At 42.3% G+C, this 17,658-nt stretch overlaps 1 protein-coding gene and 1 long non-coding RNA gene across 4 annotated transcripts; one reads left to right on the forward strand and one right to left on the reverse strand.

Annotated features, from left to right (window-relative positions):
• Positions 1-762: 762 nt before the first annotated feature.
• On the forward strand, positions 763-11,508 carry AGR2 (anterior gradient 2, protein disulphide isomerase family member). 3 transcript variants are annotated; one of them, XM_036010547.1, is made up of 8 exons: positions 763-900; positions 3,559-3,704; positions 3,962-4,025; positions 4,143-4,195; positions 5,544-5,617; positions 7,603-7,666; positions 10,142-10,225; positions 11,456-11,508. In XM_036010547.1, the coding sequence occupies exons 2-8, from the start codon at positions 3,566-3,568 to the stop codon at positions 11,503-11,505; spliced, it is 528 nt and encodes a 175-aa protein (XP_035866440.1). In that variant the 5' UTR covers positions 763-900; positions 3,559-3,565; the 3' UTR covers positions 11,506-11,508. The 3 variants fall into 3 exon arrangements, with proteins under 3 accessions (XP_035866440.1, XP_028381956.1, XP_035866441.1); XM_028526155.2 differs by having other exon boundaries at positions 810-918; XM_036010548.1 differs by lacking the exon at positions 763-900 and adding an exon at positions 1,093-1,117.
• On the reverse strand, positions 7,376-15,846 carry LOC118497055. The gene is made up of 3 exons (XR_004899606.1): positions 13,759-15,846; positions 11,360-11,364; positions 7,376-7,389 (listed from the first exon to the last, which is right to left on the reverse strand). It is a non-coding gene; the product is annotated as an uncharacterized LOC118497055 (long non-coding RNA).
• Positions 15,847-17,658: the final 1,812 nt, after the last annotated feature.

Below are 17,658 nucleotides of genomic sequence, written 5' to 3' on the forward strand. Positions count from 1 at the left end.
CTTCACGAACAAACACAAGACTGATTGTGGGGTTTTTTACAGAAAATCTGAACGTAGGCTTTAGTGTATAATTGCATAGTCTTGACTGAAAAAAAAAAAGTAGTTGCAGACCTCAGTTTCTAGGTCTGAGAAATGGAGCGAATGGCTCCCTGCTGCCTGGAATGAAAGTTCGCCATCAAATGAGTAAGAGTAACTGTGAAACGTCTTTGAGCTCTTTGGAGGGAAGTTGCTGTGTATATTCAACTGCAAGGTAATTATTAAAAACTCATAGTGTTAGGGCATCTTTTTTCAGCAACTTCCTCAGTTTCAAAATATTAATTGAGTGCTTGATTTGCATGTGGTACCTATCTATAATGAATGCACATTTTGTTTGCCAGGAAGAGAGGAGTACATCATGGAAAATAATTTGTACCCTAACAGAGGATGGCAGTTTATATGATCGTAGGGGTCAGAGTTGTGAATCATCTCTTGTGGTGATTAAGTAAAGGCAGTCTGCCGAAGGGGGAGAGAAAAAATCTACAAACCACACACTGCATCCAATCACATAAAGACAGATCAGCCTTCAGGCAAATCAAAGGTCTTCATTTAAAGCTTACTTGGATTTGGCACTCTGCCCATCTTTTCCAAATCCCTTAACAATGTACTTTCACAAACACTTAAAAACATGCACACTACAACAGCATGTCCTTTGCAACATTATTTTTTAAAAGAAGTAACTTTGTAGCTCAGGAAAGACAAACAATCACATGGGAAAAGGAAAGTTCCTTTCTGAGGCTGCAGCATGTAAATCCAAGACCAGTGGGTGGGATTGAGTTGTGCTCTGGTGCATAAATAGAGGCTGGGCTGAGCTAGCACACTAGGAAGCGTGGACACATCAAGGCCACCTGGCTCCACAGACAGGTGGGTGGGGAAAGCCAGGTAAGACTCCTGACAATCACATTTGTCGGAAGGGCACTCACTAGAGTAAGTTCTGGCCTGTGGTTACTGCGTGAAAGCTAGTGTCAAGGGCAACGAAATGGGATTTGGGGAGGGAGTCAATGGCATTTTCAGCAAAGGTTTACTGGGGCCTGTCTTTGGCCTGAGGTGGCAGAGCACTACGTTCCTGGGCTGGTTCAAGGTAATGCCTTCTCCCTTAAAAAAAAAAAAAAAAAAAACAAACAAAAAAAAAAAACAGGAGGTTTGAGAGCGGGTAAACCCTAGGTGTTCTCAAGTGTGGGACAGGCTCAGAGTCTTCTGGCACGGTGCACTGTGCACCACCATCTAACGCTCTGCTTCTCTCCCACTGCCTCAAGCTAAGGCCTGCAGCTGTGGGAAACCTCAGCTCCGATTGCCCGCTGGCCACTGCAGTTCAGAATTTTACTGCAAATCAGAAAACCAGTTCTCTTCGTCTGGTATAAAGAGAGTCCTGTTGCATCTTTACATTCCGGGGATCAGATACAAGAGAAATCTGGGTGCTTTCCTGAAACATTTATGAGGAGGGACACCAAAACCTCCTGCAACTTTACTCCTTGCTAAAGATAAGAAGACAGAGATAGAGTGAACAAGAAAAAGAGCTGGTTACATTGTGTGTGTGTGTGCGCGTGTGTGTGTCCAAGTGGTCACTGGCTCCCACAGTTAGCCTCTGTTTTGAGATGGTGTATGCAGGAAGTTTGCAGAGCAGAGTCTATTCATATGATGGAAACTCAATAGAGAGTCTCAGGGAGTCAGCCCGCAGCAGGATGTTTGTACAGCAGGAGGTTTATTAGGCGAAATGGAGGCATCCTGCCATAAAACACGTGTAAATATATCCATAGTTCCAACCTGCAAGCTGTGGAGCTATTGCAAGGGCTCCTCGGGGCCACCTGAACAGCAAGAATTGTCAGTGGGCTAAACAGGTAAAATGGTTCATTATCAGTTTACGACAGTCTTCTTGATGTACATAGACGCTGTTGGCCTATGTAGAATACAAAATCAAATGCTCATAAGTTCCAAGTAGCTATTTGCCACAATGTTTCTAAATCAGCTAATATTCAAAAAGTACACTTGTGCTCACATGAAAGTTCTTGGTGTGCTTAAATCTTAAAAACAAGTCTTTATACTAAAAGAGCTGGGAATTGGTGACTTGTAGTACATTTGAGTTGTTTCCGCAGAACGCTGGGGCATGTCCATTGTTATTGGCATTTCCACATCCTTGTCAGTGACAAAAATGAAGAAAATGTATCCTTGCTTTTTGTTTATGTCTTTTTGTGTAAGACCTTTTGTGGTTACATGCTACTACTTGGACAATAATTGGCCAATTTAAGGTATCATCTGAATGCTGTGATTTAGCAACACTTTTTTTTTTTAATTAGCAAAGGTTCCCACTTAAGCTATCAGAATGTAAAAAAAAAACTTTCCTCCTTAAAAGTCCTAAGCCTTGAAAGTCCATCCTCCTTTTTTTGTAGTTTATTCAATTTAATTCCAAACCTACACCAATACAGGTATTAGAAGTGGATACTTTTTTTTTCAAGCAATTTCAGTCTTTGGCTTTACTAAAATCCCAAGTCTCCAGCTTTGCATGTTACGGTCCCTGGATAATGTAGTGATTTGCTAGTGCAGTTCCCTTTGCTGGCTTGCTCTCTCCCTCCCTCCCAATCTTCTCTTGTCACTCACTCTCCTGTCCACAGCCACCTACTTCACAGCAGTGCGACTTTCCCTAAGAATTAACTGTGGAATCCTGGAAAAGACAAAAAAAAAAAATCTAACAAAGAGACCCCTGGGGCGGCTTTCTCTGCGTTCCGTATCCCATAGAATATTTCTGTGCACACAGGTGCGTGCCCACAACCCCCTACCTGTGCAGGCCCATTGCAGGAGTCAGAGTTGTTTCAGTAGAAGGAACTTGCTCTGATATAGTTCAGTCAATTCAGAACTATATGCCGATTTTGAATAAACATTACACGGGGAAAGAATTGTGTGGGTGCAAGTTTTCAGTTAAGTGACAAAGTTGACAGATTTCCAATAAGGAATTGGTTTACTCAGATCTTATACTTCGATGGCAATGTCTAAAGAAGTTTGTATGATTAGGGTCACTGTTTCGGGATGGGAAAATGGGGGCCAGCACAACCGAGGGACGGGATCCAGATCGTTCCGCAACGATCTCACAAAAGTTCCTCTCTCTGAATTTTAGATTCTCCATCTATAAAATGAGGCACTGGGGAAGTAGGAAAAGATGAGATAGCTGATAGGGTACCTTTCAGTACTGAATGTTTGAAAAATAAAATTAAAGGGCAGATTCCTTTAGGTATAAGAATATACACATCCCCTATACTCTTAAAATATATCTATACCTATATTGTAGATTTCTATGGAGATCTACATCAGTATGTTTATATCTGTATGGAGATAGAAACAAACAAACAAAGTTACTCACAGTATGTATTTACAGGAAATTCAATGGAAGGTCATTGTTTTCACTCCGACTGCGTGTTTCCGATATCAGCTAGGCCTCATTCCTGTTGGAATCCACCATATGAAGCTTTCGAAGACTGCTCATTCCTGTTTGTGTTACTGACTTGTTGCCTATTCGCTTTCCATTGTCAGACTTGCCATGGAGAAGATTTCGGTGTCGACGTTCTTACTCCTCGTGGCCCTCTCCTACACTCTGGCCAAAGACGCCACAGTCAAACCCGGGGCTAAGAAGGACACGAAGGTCCTCCCACCCAAACTGCCCCAGACCCTCTCCAGAGGTAGGAGCCAGCTTCTCGGCAGCTTCCCACACTGCTTCGTGGGAAGCTGAGACTTAGCTGCTGGACACGTGTGTGTGTGTGTGTGTGTGTGTGTGTGTGTTCTTTCTAGATTTATCAAAATGTATCATTATTTCTACTTTCTCTAGAGGATTTTCTTCTTTAACATCAAGTGTGTATCCCAGTCATTATCATCACTTTTCAACAGCTGTGGGGCTGAAATTAAATAGCTTTAAACATACCGGTTCATTCTGTCCTAGGTTGGGGTGACCAACTCATCTGGACTCAGACATATGAAGAAGCTTTATACAAATCCAAGACAAGGTAAAGAGGACGGTCCCACAGCAGTCCGAAAGTTCTCAAGGGCGCCATCTAGTGGCACTAGCTATGCAGGAAATCCTACTCAGTAAAAATGACCCAATCTCCCTCTTTCTTTTAAAGCAACAGACCCTTGATGATTATTCATCACTTGGACGAATGCCCACACAGTCAAGGTAATTTATTCTTCCAAATTATTTCCTTTATAGGCTTTTAGCTTAAGGGCCAAGGGTTGGATCATTCATCTTGATACCCTTAGCAACTAGCAAGGTTGAATAAAAAATAATATTTCATGTAGTAAAAAGACACGTAAAGTAACTTCAAGTGGTGCCATGCTGTGTGTTAACCAATTGTGCACATTTTGAAAAAACAAGCCCCAGGATTCATTTTTGACATCCTTCTTTTTTTATCCCACATCCAAAACATCCGCAAAGAATATTGGCTTTGTCTCCAAAATACATCCTAAGGCCAGTGCCAGCTTCGGGGGCTTGCAACCTGTGCTGTGCACTGTGCCCAGTGCTTAGAGAGTTCCCATGCTTGCTTTAAAGTTCTATAGTCACTGTCTTCAAGTTCTTAATAATTTTTGAGCAAGGGACCCCATATTTTTATGTTGCCCGGGGCTCCGTATATTGTGTAGGTCCTGCCCAAATTCAGCCACATCCTGTTGTCTCATTGCTGCTGCCTGGGCCCAACCCGAGATCTAGAGTACTGTTAGCAGCCACCTGCCTGTCACCCCATAGTCAGTTCCCCATACAGAAGCCTGAAGAAAGCTGGTAAACACAAACCAGATCCTATCAGTCGTGTGTTCTTGTGGCTTCTACTCACAGGTAAAGTTAAATCCAGATCTTGACCATGGCCTACAAGGCTGGACACGATCTGGCCTCTGGCCCCTTCCTTTCCTACCACTCCCCTCTTGTTTACTGTCCTCTCCATTGGGCCTGGCCTTTGTGCTTTGCCTCAAACATCCACCTCGGGACTATGGCTCTCAGAGTCCCTGCCACCTAGTGTGACATTCTCCCACCATCTTCGAATGGGTCACTCTCTCACTGCAATGTCACCTCCTCAGGGAGGTCTAACCTGACCACTCGATAGCTCTTAAACCTCTTGCTTGGCTTTATTTTTCCTCCAAGTACACATCTCCAGCTGAAATTATCAGACATGTATTGGTTTACTTACTTATGATCTGCTTCTACACAGGCTTTTGAGCTCCGTGAAGGAAGCACATGACGTGTTATTCACTGCTCTGTTTCCAGGACATAAAACAGTGCCTACCATAGAGTAGCCACTCAGTAATTAATTACAGGCTGAGAAACACAACTGAATGGATGGATGGTGGATGAATGAATGAGGGAATGGCAAGAAGCAAAAGTAGCCAATAACCTAGATAGTACCACACTAAGCATTTGCTAAAAGGGCAAAGTTGAACATTGTGTTGAAAATACAGTTCCACTTAAAATGTAGTTGAGAACAATGGCTTTAACAGGTGCTGAGAGGGATGCTTAATGATTTTTCTTTATGTCATAGCTTTAAAGAAAGCATTTGCCGAAAATAAAGAAATCCAGAAACTGGCAGAACAGTTTGTCCTCCTCAATCTGGTTGTAAGTCACCTTTTTCCTCCTCACTGACATTTCCCCCAGGCTCATTATTCCACACGGATGAGTCAGTTTTTCCTACACCTCTTAATCACATAGAGGGTGAGCTGGGTCTGTTCCAAACACTCATCTCAGAGACTGAGAGAAGAATGGCACTTTATTTTATTAGTAATCTACCTTTCATGTTAATGTTTTTATTAAGCAATGGATAACTTTAGAGTGCCTGAAAAGCACTCTCCTGTGGTTAGGAGTGTCTCTGTTGCTGTAATAATTGGAAGGTTTCTGTAGTTTGCAGATTACCTCCTGTGCCCCTTCCTGCAGTCCATCCTGGATGCCTTACACCCATTCTTAGTCCTTGTCCCCTCTCTCCCTGGAAGGGACAGCTCTCTGGTTGTCCACATCGAATCCTGCCACTGTGCTTTAGCTTCCTGCCTCCCACTGACTTCCCCATCGCCACCCCTTCTGATGTTGTTCAACGCTTTCTGCCTCCCTTGATTGACCCTCAAGCCGGGTCTCTCCCTCTCCTTTGCTTCGTAGGTTCACAGGTGGTTCCTCAAAGAGCATCCGCCGCAGTTCTTCTTCCTTACCTCCCTTCCACAGGCCGTTCTTCCTCTACCTATCCCGAAATATTAAGTGACTGAGTGAATCTCTGTGTAACTTCCTCTCTCACTTTCATGGTGTATATCCTCTGTGGACAACGTCATCTTTATCTGTCTTTAATCAATGCCCACACATTGGTGATTCCCACATCTTACCCAAACATGCCACAATTTCCAACTGGTGTATCAACCATGTTTCAGGTATCCTATAATTAACTTAAATGCAACATGTTCAACTGAGTTTCTCAGCGTGGTCCAGGCCTTTCAAAATGCACTTCTTTCTCTACTCTCTATTTCATCCCAAGGGTTATTCTAGATGGGACTCCGCTACTCACCTCCTGCAGTCAAGACTTGGGGTCCCAACTTTTAAATACTTTTGTTGTTGGTCACTTGCCTATAAACTGAGGATCATCAGTTTAGCATAAGACTTGTTCACTTTGCTTTGCTTACTGCACCGTTACTAAGTGGCTCCATGCCCATAAGATAAATTCCATCTGATCCCCCGTGCTGGCAGGACTATCCCTTGGAAGACCAGTTGAGATCACAGTACCTCCACTCAGATCCCTCCGCGGAGAGCTGGCCCCTGAAGCAGGTCTCCAGCATCTTGTGTCCCCACCATCTGCTGCGTCCCCTCTATTTCGGCCTTTTCCAAGCACTTGGTCGTATCAGAAAGTGCTATGCACTTCCTCTACCTTGCGCAATCTCTCCACTCTGCCTGGAATGACCTCCTTTTCCATGTAACTGACTTCTTTCATTTTTTTCAAGATTCCTCCTTACCCACTTCAAAAAGTCCAAGTAGAACTTGCATATTGGGTTAAATGTCCTGCCCTGGGCACCCACGGCATCTGTATATCCTCCATCATAACATTTCGGACGCTGGGTCCCCCGTTTCCATTTCACTACCTGTAGCTCCCAATGGAGTGTGCATCCATGAGAGATAAGTGCTGTGTATTGCTAAATTACAAAAAAAATCTAAATAAAAGTTTGAGAAATGAATAGATGAAAGCTCAAAATAACCCTGTGTTTCTTTCTACAGAAGTGACTTTCTCCGAAAGTGACTTCTGCTTTTTTCATTAATCTACTTCCTCCTACTTCTTAAAAGATGTCTTTGCCAAGCACAACAACTCTTTCTGAATTCTCCTTCTTGAACTTTTTTTTCTCTTTATCACTTACATTCAGCTCTTCACCTGCTGTTCTGCCTCACGTTTTGCGCTAACTTATTTTTTCATGCATATGGCTTATCTCTACAGTTATATTATCACTCTTTGTGGAAGCGATGTGCCTTACAGGACCTTGAGATGCGTAGCCCAGTAATGGATACATTTTCATAGTAACATGTTTGAAAATAATTAAAGAGTAAACAAACTAAAAGCTGTTTTTTTTTAATCTTAGTATGAAACGACAGACAAGCACCTCTCTCCTGATGGCCAGTATGTCCCCAGGATTATGTTTGTTGGTAAGTAGAAGTGACAGGGACATGAAACACAGTCGGACAATGACACAAGCTCGGCCATGGCCCCTCCTCCCCCCTCCCCTGACCCTCATCTGTCGCTCCACCATGGCCCTAGTGAGCAGTTTAACAGTCCCTGAAGTTTTGCAAGGTATTTTCATTAGGAAAACGGGAGCTTCCTGCTATTTCCACAGAGGCCATTTTTCTCATATGCTAATTTTAACCTTTCCTCTTCTGCCATGCATACATCTGAGAAGGAAGCACCCCATTAACTGATTAAATGTATTGATCGCTTTCCTAAATACCGGGGTTGGCAAAAGTGGGTTAATAATAGTAATAAATAGTACAATCACTAATAAATAATAATACAATTCTATTCCACATACTCACAACTGTAAACCTGCTTTTTGTCCATCCCTGTACATCAGGTCTGTGAACACTTATTTTTAATCAGGCAAACTATCAATTTGTGTGTTGGATATTTCTTTCTGACTTTGTTGATCATTATTTTAGGAAAGTTAAGCATATGAGTTAAAAAATAAGTGGAGTTGCCATGCCCCTTCCTGCCCCTGGAATGTTCTACATGCTGTCCCTGCTGCTGGAGAGCTTTTCCTCTTCTTGTCTGCAACGACCTGTCACCAAGTCAGCTCCCCAGCCACCACCACCTTTCACGGTCTGGCCACAGCCCCACAAACACATGCTTTTGTGGCACATGTTACTTTCAATGGCCGTATTTTCCTGTCATAATTTTACAATCATTAGGTAATTGTTTAATAAATACTTTCCCCCAGGGGACTACAAGCTCCGTGGCAGGGACTGTTTCTGTCTCCACTCATCATGGTAATTTCAGCCTGGCCCTCTGGTGGGCCCACCATAAATAGTTCTTAGATAACTGAACAAATTAATTGAGTTTGGCTCTGATCAAAATCATGGTTTAAAGAGAGTCCATGATTAAACTCATCACATAAAAAAGACCTCATTCTAATCAAGCAGCTCACCTGTGTAATTCCTCCACGTTCATATTAAATGTACAAAAGAAGGCAGAGAAATCGTGAAAGGAGAAAGGAGGATGGCTGAACAACAGCTTTCTAGATTTCATGTGGTTAGGATTTAGACAATTTAGAATCCTTGAAATTCAGAGAGACCTGATAGGTCTTCCAGGCCTACCTGGTGCATGAATTCTGTTCCCAGCATTCCCAGCGAGGGGCATTTTAACCCACATCCATTTGGTCGCTTCAGTCCCTAAGAACCAACTCCAACCCTGAGGCAGCTCGCTCTCCAGCTCCGTAGTTCTCCACGTCCCCTGCACATTAGAATCAACTGGGAGATTTTAAAAAATAAGCTGCCCAAGCCACACCTCAAACCAATTAAACAGAATGTCTGGGGGTGGGAAATAGGCGCCCTCTCTCTCTCTCTCTCTCTCTCTCTCTCTCTCTATATATATATATATATATATATATAAAAGCTCTCCAGATGATTCCATGGTACACGGTTATGAGCCAATGGCTGGGTGGTTAAAAGCCTTTATGTTAATTCATTACCAACATCAGACCAGGTGTTTGCATCCCCTGCACCAAGCAGTAGCAGGTCTTAAGTCTTTGCTGAACAAAAGAATGTCTGCTTCTTGTAATATATGTGGGTCCCAGTGCAGTATTCTGAAGTGACAGAGCCTGTGCATTCAAATGCTGGAGACAGACGTTGCAAACATGCAGGCGCTTCTCCCGTGTCCTCTGCACCTAGATCTGAGGACGTTCCCTTAGGCTCTTAGTCACCATTACCAAGAAAAGGTCTCTAGGCCCCTGTGCATCCCAGTGCTACCTCCCTTTTGGATGCGTCTTATTTTAAAGCTACCTCTCTGTCTCACTGATAATTTCAAGTTAATATGAAACATGATAAAATAGATTTAAATAATACACAAGGGATGACTCATAAATCTCTATTTTTTAAATAAGTAAAAAATAGAAAGGGGTACTACATGGTTATTTGGCCTTTGGTACTCTTAGGGCTTACCTTCTTTTACTCATTAAAAGATAGATGATAGGTAGATTAGCTAGCTAGCTAGATAGATAGATAAATAGATATGGTATTGGATGTGGGTTTCTAATTATCTAGGTTCCTCTTGGTAGTAACACATTTCAATCACAACATAATCATTTCAAAAGTTTAAAGTAACTCCTTAGTAGAGAATGCCAATGTTTTCACCCAAAAGAAAAAGACCAGCCGAACAATACTCATTATCCTGTTTTCAGGTTGCTCTAGAAAGGACAGCAGGGTTCAGAACCTTTTGCACAAACAGTAAGCACAGCTGCTGACAGCTCCCGGCCGGCTCTGGGGGTGCTGACTGCCGGAGGCTCCTGCAGAGCAGTCCCTCGGGACTCAGCTGTGTTCCTTTCACAGGAGATGGGCAAATGCATGGGCTTTGTCCCGCAATAGCGCTACTGCAAACAGAGCACTGCATCCCCTTTTGCTTTTCCTTTGTAGATCCATCTCTGACAGTGAGAGCTGACATCACAGGAAGATATTCAAATCGTCTCTATGCTTATGAACCGTCGGACACAGCTCTGCGTAAGTGCTACCTGAACATCTCTGTTCATCTCTATGTTCTTGACCATCTCTTTGGCGGTGGTGCGGGAGGAGAGGCCACGTGACTGTGACGGACGCAGGGACTGCTGCTCAGGGAGCCTAGAGAATCAGTTTGACTAAGTAGTCATTACTTTGGTCTCATTCCTTAAAAATATTTGAACTGAAGCTGAATAATTTAAATTCGATATAGATTCTGTGACCATATTACCTGCTTTTCAGGTTGATCTCTCAGGCACACCAACACACAACTCCTTGTATCAGAGAATTGAGTACAAGAGTTGCAGTAATCTGTGTGCTTTGTTAAACATTTCTTTCCTAATAATGAAAGTGAAATAAGTTCGTCCAGCTTGTTGACGCTGAATTCAAGTTCAGTTTTAAACATCAGGACGAAAGATGGTCCCAAACAGCTCCGAACAGTTGCCAAGAGACTCACTTCCCCAGAGAGAAACGGACTGGCTCAAGGAAGATGAGGCACCTCAATGAGAGACTGTACCGACTTGTGACACTTAATTAGTCCTTCTGGGAAGAAAAATTGTCCTGGGAACCAACTCTGCTCAGTGATGCGTGGCTGCCTAGGGAAGCACCCACTGCCTAATATGTTAGCCTTTAGCCACATGTAGCTGTTTAGTAAATTTAAATTCCTCATAATTTAAGATTCAGTTCCTCAGTCACACTAGTCACATTTCAAGTACTGAGTGCAAAGGCACTGAGTATTTTTCATTATCACAGAAATTCTCATTGGGCAGCACGTAAAAATTCTCATCATTTTTGGAAGGATTTGGAGGCGGTGCCTGGGCAGAAAGATTATTGTGGCCCATTAGCAATGCTGTCAGTGGGTGCTAAGAGAACCAGGGGAAGCACATCCCCAGAACTGACCATTCTCAAGATAAGAGCATGTATCTTAATAAGACTTTGGACTCCTTCAAGCAGGTATCCTGCACAGGTAATACCATGGTACTGTGTAGAAAAGGCATTTAATAAATAGTGTAAGAGAACTGGATTGTAATGAAAGCCATTACAAATTCACATAATTTCTAAAATTCACATAATTTTAGAAAAAAATTACAATGAGATGACCAACTTCTCACCTTATGTTACAATAGCACCCCATTAAACAATGACTAGAATACCCAAGTTTGGGGGCTTACTGTATCTATTAATATAATTTCCGGTCATGCCTTGACCCTTCCATGTAACTTTTCTGTCCATTAGTTCTCGACAACATGAAGAAAGCACTCAAGTTGCTGAAGACTGAGTTGTAGAGAGAAAACAAAGTTTGCAAGTCCTCCCCTCTCGTTGGGCCATGAGACCGGGAACCAGAGGGGGTTTCAGAAGACCCTGGAGAAGGCGGCAGCACGGTGGACATGCTCGCCAGCTTATAGTTGAATGTTACAACAGTTATTTTTTTTTTAATTTGGTTCCAAGTATACATGTATGAAAACAATATTGTACACTACCATAGTGAGTCACGCTTTTTAAAAAAAATAAATCCTTTGGGGGTGTTAAACTGTTATTTTTTTTCTCAACTTGGTTTTTTACAGAAAAGCTATTGGGTTCATTCACCAAGTAGGATCTTTTGAAACACAAAACGTTCAAAGAGGGGGCAAGGGCAAGACAAAAATCGCTCCAGCAGTGAACCAAAGACAAAGTATTTAAACCAAAGACAAAGCTTTCTCAGCTCACTACAGTGTCTCCCTGGTGACGGAAGTAGGCATTAGTTTAATCAACAGCAGCATCGAACAGAATATACGTTAGTGTGAGAACATAGAGAGGCATCCCAAGAAAATCAGCTACCTAAATGGAAGACATCCCCCCACTGTAGCCAGAAACTCCTACGTACATACTTACTTCAGTAATTTAGTTTTCATCAGATTTTACCCAACTCAGCGCTCTCAGAGAAGGCCTCTGGCACATAGCCTTCCCCTTCAGAAGACTAATTTTGTGAAGAGCTCATTCAAAGAGCATCTGCACCCTTGAACCCATGCTAGAGAATCCTGAAGAGTAGCCTTAGAACACACCAGGTCTCTTGAGGTCTTAAAGAGTCCTGGCCTGGAATAAAGTCAGTTGAATTGTTCCCATTTTCATCACCAAAAGGTGAGCGCACAGGCGAGCGATATCCTATATATGGGGTAAAGATCAGAGGTCACTCCTCTTTACAAAAGTTGAGAGAGGGCATGGCATCAGAGAGGGGAGCAGAGTTAGTTCCTTTTACTCTCTTCTGCTTGACAAAAGTTAGAACCACATTAATTTCTTCACTACATAGTGAATTATCTCATGCTCGTCATTATATGGAATTGTTTATTACGCAGTCCACTGAATTATTTAGACCTTGTGTTACATGAATGGCTGTGGTGGTCTGCACAATGCTTTGCATATTATTATTGCTTGTCTTGAATAGCTTTTTTAAAGACAGGTCCTTTTCTGAATAGAGTGTTTGCCATCACGTATTAACATTTCCAGGGCAGATAGTATTTTAAATACTTTTCTTGCTTATAGTACTCTGACAGGTATTCACTAATAGAGTCTATGACTATATGGTTGATTAATGACATACAAATCTTCAGCAAAAATGTCAACAGAGGGATTGGGGGCCTTTTGCATGCTAGATTACCTACTAGGTAATCTACATGTCCTTAAAGAAGTAAATATTTCATTTAGAAAGTTCTATGAGGGTTAATGAGGAAAAAGTCTTCACTTGTATAAAAATACATTTTAAATGACAACTCTAAGTTATTCAGGTTTCATCTATAACAGAAAAATAATGTTTACTTTTTCATTAGGCTGATGTGAAATGAGATTAAGTCCTTAAAATGTATTGAATGACAAAATGTTATTTTAACGACACACATAATTTTTCAACTATCAGTAAATCTTTGGGAAGTCAAATGTCAAGGCTGCAAGGAAGATGAATCGCCCTTAGAAAAGTTTTAAACACAGAGCAAGTTATTCAAAAAAAAACCTGATTGAATTTGACTCAGTCTCCTCGATTTCTGAGAATTGGTCTTATGGAAATCAGTCACTCGAGAGAAGCAGTTCAGTGAAGACGCCAATGACAACATTATTTAAACAAACCAAAAGTAAAAAAAAAACTGACATCCGAATGTAATGATCACATATGTTTATTAACACATAGTGCAGTATGTTTACATCTATACATGTAATAAACGTGGTGAAACAAAAAGGATAAGTGAAGAAGAATTTTACATTTTTACACTCTTTGCAACTACAGGAAACGTGTGCACATAAAGTTAGAAAGAGAAGTGAAGATGCGAACATCAAAACTGTTGTTCTAATCTCATGGAAATATTAGCAAGGTCTGCCCTATCGAATCCTTTGTTGCCATCTCACAGTCTTTCCTATACGTGTAAATAAATTTAAATGAAAGCATTCTTGACTACTTCTCTGACTACAAAGGAGTGAAAGAATGCTGAATAACAATGCTGGTAACGTAATGGGAATGTAAAATGGTGCAGCCACTATAGGAAAACAATGTAACTTGTTTCTCAAAAACTTACACATAATTCAGTAATTCCACTTCTGAGTATGTACCCAAATATGAAAGCAAGGAAAGGGTGTCTGTACACTCGTGTTCACAGCCGTACTGTTCACAACAGCCAGGAGGTGGAAGCTACCCAAATGTCCATCGATGGATGAATGGATACATAGAATGTACTACACACATAGAATGGAATATTATTCAGCCTTTAGAAGGAAGGGAATTCTCACATAATGCTACAACATGGATGAACCTTGAGGACATTATAGTAAGTCAACCAGTGACAGGGGACAAATACTCTGTGATCCCAGTTACGTGTGGTACCTACTGCAGCCGAACCCACAGGCAGAAAGTCGGCTGGTGGCGGCCAGGGACTGAAGGGAGAGGGGGAATGGTGAGCTACTGCTGAACAGGTGTAGGTTTTCAGTTTGGGAGGATGAAGAAGTTAAAGAATTGGATCGTGGGACAATGTGGCTGTACTTAATGACACTGAATTACACACTTGAAAAAGGTTACAATGCTAAGTTGTATGTATGTTTTTCCACATTAAGCTCGAAGGCAAGAATGGAACTTCCTTCAGTGCCTCACGAACGAGGTGGACTTCAAAGTCCAAGGTGAGTCATCCTAACCTATTCAAAAGCCACTTGTCAAGTTGTGACATCACCTACCTGTAAAAAGCAAGATATGAAAGAATCAAAAGTGTGTCCACCCTCCAAGTGATATCAAAGTCCATTCTTTGACACATATTGTTAATTCAGAGGCAACTCCCTCACGCCCTCATTTGGAAAATGAATTCCCAAAGCTGCTTTCCCGAGAGCAGACGAGAAGAACCTGGCACGGGGCAGGAGGGCTTGATTCCCCCCTTTCCACTGTCTCGAGGGCTATTTCAGTGACTACAATGGCCAGGTCTGACGTTCCAGAAAAACTTCGATATGAAGAACTCTGTTCTCTCTTCTTCTCTGTCCATCTCTCTCTCTCTTTGGTGTCAGGTGCAGTTATTGCTCATTGCTCCCTTAAAACGGTGTAGAAAACATTCACCAATGACATGTCTTGTAATTGCACTTGGCAGAGAGCCAGGAGTAAAACCTAACCGCCTGCCCCACACGCTGAGGGCAGAACAGCTCTACACAGACCACCTCCCCTACCCCAAACTGGGCAACTTGGTCTGTCACATGACGATCATCTCCCATAAAACAATGAACACGTGGATGACCACACCTGTATGACCGCAATGCCTGAAAGCAGTTTTCGCCTACGAAACATGATGTAAAAATGTGGTTTTAACTTTTCCATACCAGCTAAAAAGTAGTTTCCTAACGTTCCTCAGTGCTTTTCAAAAGGATGAATAAACTTTAATAGGATTCTATAAGTATTTGTGGAAAACACAGGAGGAAGATTTCGGTCTAAGGACACGAAGAGCTAAAAGCCACTCGTTTCCTTTCGTCTCTGAAAGGTTCTTCAGCAGCACGTCACTCAGAATGAACGTGCACAGCTGGTCTTCATCCCAAGCTCACTGCTGGTTAAAAGAGTATCTGGGCTGAATTTATGCCACGTGAGCTCAGATGCTAGAATTTATCGTCTGTTGTTTCTCCTTTGTACTAGCATTATAGTCTCTAAAATTTCACCTTTAATATCAAGGCTGACTGGGCAAATGGTCTACGAAATAGTCCTCTGAATGGAATGCGTGAACGGGGCATAAGAGAAATGTATAAAAGTAGTAGTTTGTTTTTTAAAATAAATGCTAGGTTTAGAAGAGAGGAGCTCCTTACAGCCACTTGTTGTAATCCAGAGACAGGCTGATCTGAAACTCACCCCCTGCTGACACCATACGCCTGTGGGGGTGTTCCCGGTGCACACAGCAGCGGCCCTCCCGGAACTCTGACGTCAGCCTGACTCCCCGGGGCTCACGGGCGGCCACGTGGGATGCAGGACTGACCTGTGCAGAGAGGCCTTTCCAGCAGGCTTGTGGTACATGGTGTGGGGGGAGCTGTAGCTCTTCACCCAGACACAAAGCTCACAGGAGACCTCCTAGAAGCAGCTGGATAATATACCACCTTTAGATCTCCCCAAGGGAACAGGGAGCTTAGATTAACTGACAAGGCTGCTCCAGGTGCTTAAAAGTGCATTTATTTCTTGAATGGCCAACCACCTGCTATTACCCACTCTTATAGTTCTATAGTTTAGAGCCCTAAAGATGCATGCTTCCCAGGCTCTGACTTGACACTAGGTTGACCCAATTCAAGGCCTTTGCAATTAGAGCACAAACCAAGGCTACGGTTTTGTTCCTCTCTCTGAAATAGCCTTTTCACATATAATCACTTGTACCAAGAATATTTGTATAGAGAAGATTCCAGAAGTGCATGTGAAGTTCAACATGTCACAAAGTAAACAGGGCACTAAACAAACAAAATCCCTTAAAGGAAGATGCAGTTCAAAAATCTCACTTCCTCCGTGCGGCACTCGGAACCCCGTCTCAGGGAAGCGGCGGGAGACTGTGAGGGTCGGCCAGGGCTCCCCATGACGCCAAAGGGTAGCAGAGTCTGTAACCCACGATATGCCTCTTGGGCATAAAGATTATTTTCAGCTGATTATTTTTGACAAGCAGACACAGGAGAAGCTCTGAAAACAGAGAAGCTTATCCTTCCATAGGGGAAATTTACACTGATAAAGGAAATCTCCATTTCTAGGTATCAATGAGTAAGTCACTGACTTAGTTCCTTACCTGTGTTTGCTGTGCTGCCCCCGCCCGTAACTGGCCTACACGCGCGAGCGAGCACGCACACCCCCTTCTCCTGTCTTTAGCTAAAGATGGTATTTAAGATGGTAGTGTGGGCCGCCTCGGGGAGTTACTCAGTTTTCTGGGGTGTGTCCTATGTACACACGAGGCATACATGTGAATAAATTTGTTTTTTTAAATTAATCTATCTTTTATTACATGGGGTCTCAGTCAAGAACTCAAAAGAGTAGAGGGAAAATTATTTTTCCTTCCCCACAACATATGGAAATCGCACGCTTCAGTTTTCTTGAAAGATCAGCCAGTCTTCCAGTCCTACGTGTGACATACTCACTCACACACACACACACACACACACACAAGGGCCCCCCAAAAAACTAGAATTTATAAAAAATTGTGTATTTATTCTTACATGTTTAAACTTCAGTTACCTTCAAAGTACTCCCTGTTTAATGCAAAACAGTTTTTGAACGTAATCAATTTTGATGTCTTTTAGTGCTTCCGCCATTTTTTGTTTGTTTGTTTGTTTTGCCTCTTCCACACTGGCAAAACATTTCCCTGTGAGGACTTTTTTCATCTGGGGAAACAAACAAAGGTCACTCAGGGCAAGATGGGGTGAAGAGGGAGGGTGGGGAATGGGTGTCCCCTTTTTTGGTCAAGAACTACTGAACACTCAGAACAATGTGGGCAGGTGCGCTCATAAGTCACCCATCATGAAATCGGCAAACACATTGAAAGAGTCTTAAAAAATTTTTCATTGAAGCTGAATGCAGCCTCTCACAACAACACCAGCTAGTACACCGATACATGTGGGTTCCTAGAACACTCACCAAGCAGGGGAAGCCTGTACTACAAGGGGTAAGCCTTCTAGAAGATAATTCCATTTTTGGGGGGTCCCCCCTCGCACACACATTCTCTCAGACACACAATACTCTAAAATTCTACAGAGCAACCATTTACTCTCTTTCTTGGTCTAAAACCCATCAAGACAATTGCCAATAAAATACCATAAATAGAAATGCAAGACAAGAAATGAGTAATTATCAGTAACAGGAAAGAACATATTTTTCCCAAATAAATATGAATGACTCCTTTTTTAAAAACAGTTCTTGCTGTGGAGAAGATAGTAAACACAAACATTTTAAGAAAGGATTTTGGGGATGACTACCAGTAGATATTAGCTCT

This window comes from Phyllostomus discolor, chromosome 10 (assembly GCF_004126475.2).
Source record: "Phyllostomus discolor isolate MPI-MPIP mPhyDis1 chromosome 10, mPhyDis1.pri.v3, whole genome shotgun sequence".
Lineage (NCBI taxonomy): Eukaryota > Metazoa > Chordata > Mammalia > Chiroptera > Phyllostomidae > Phyllostomus > Phyllostomus discolor.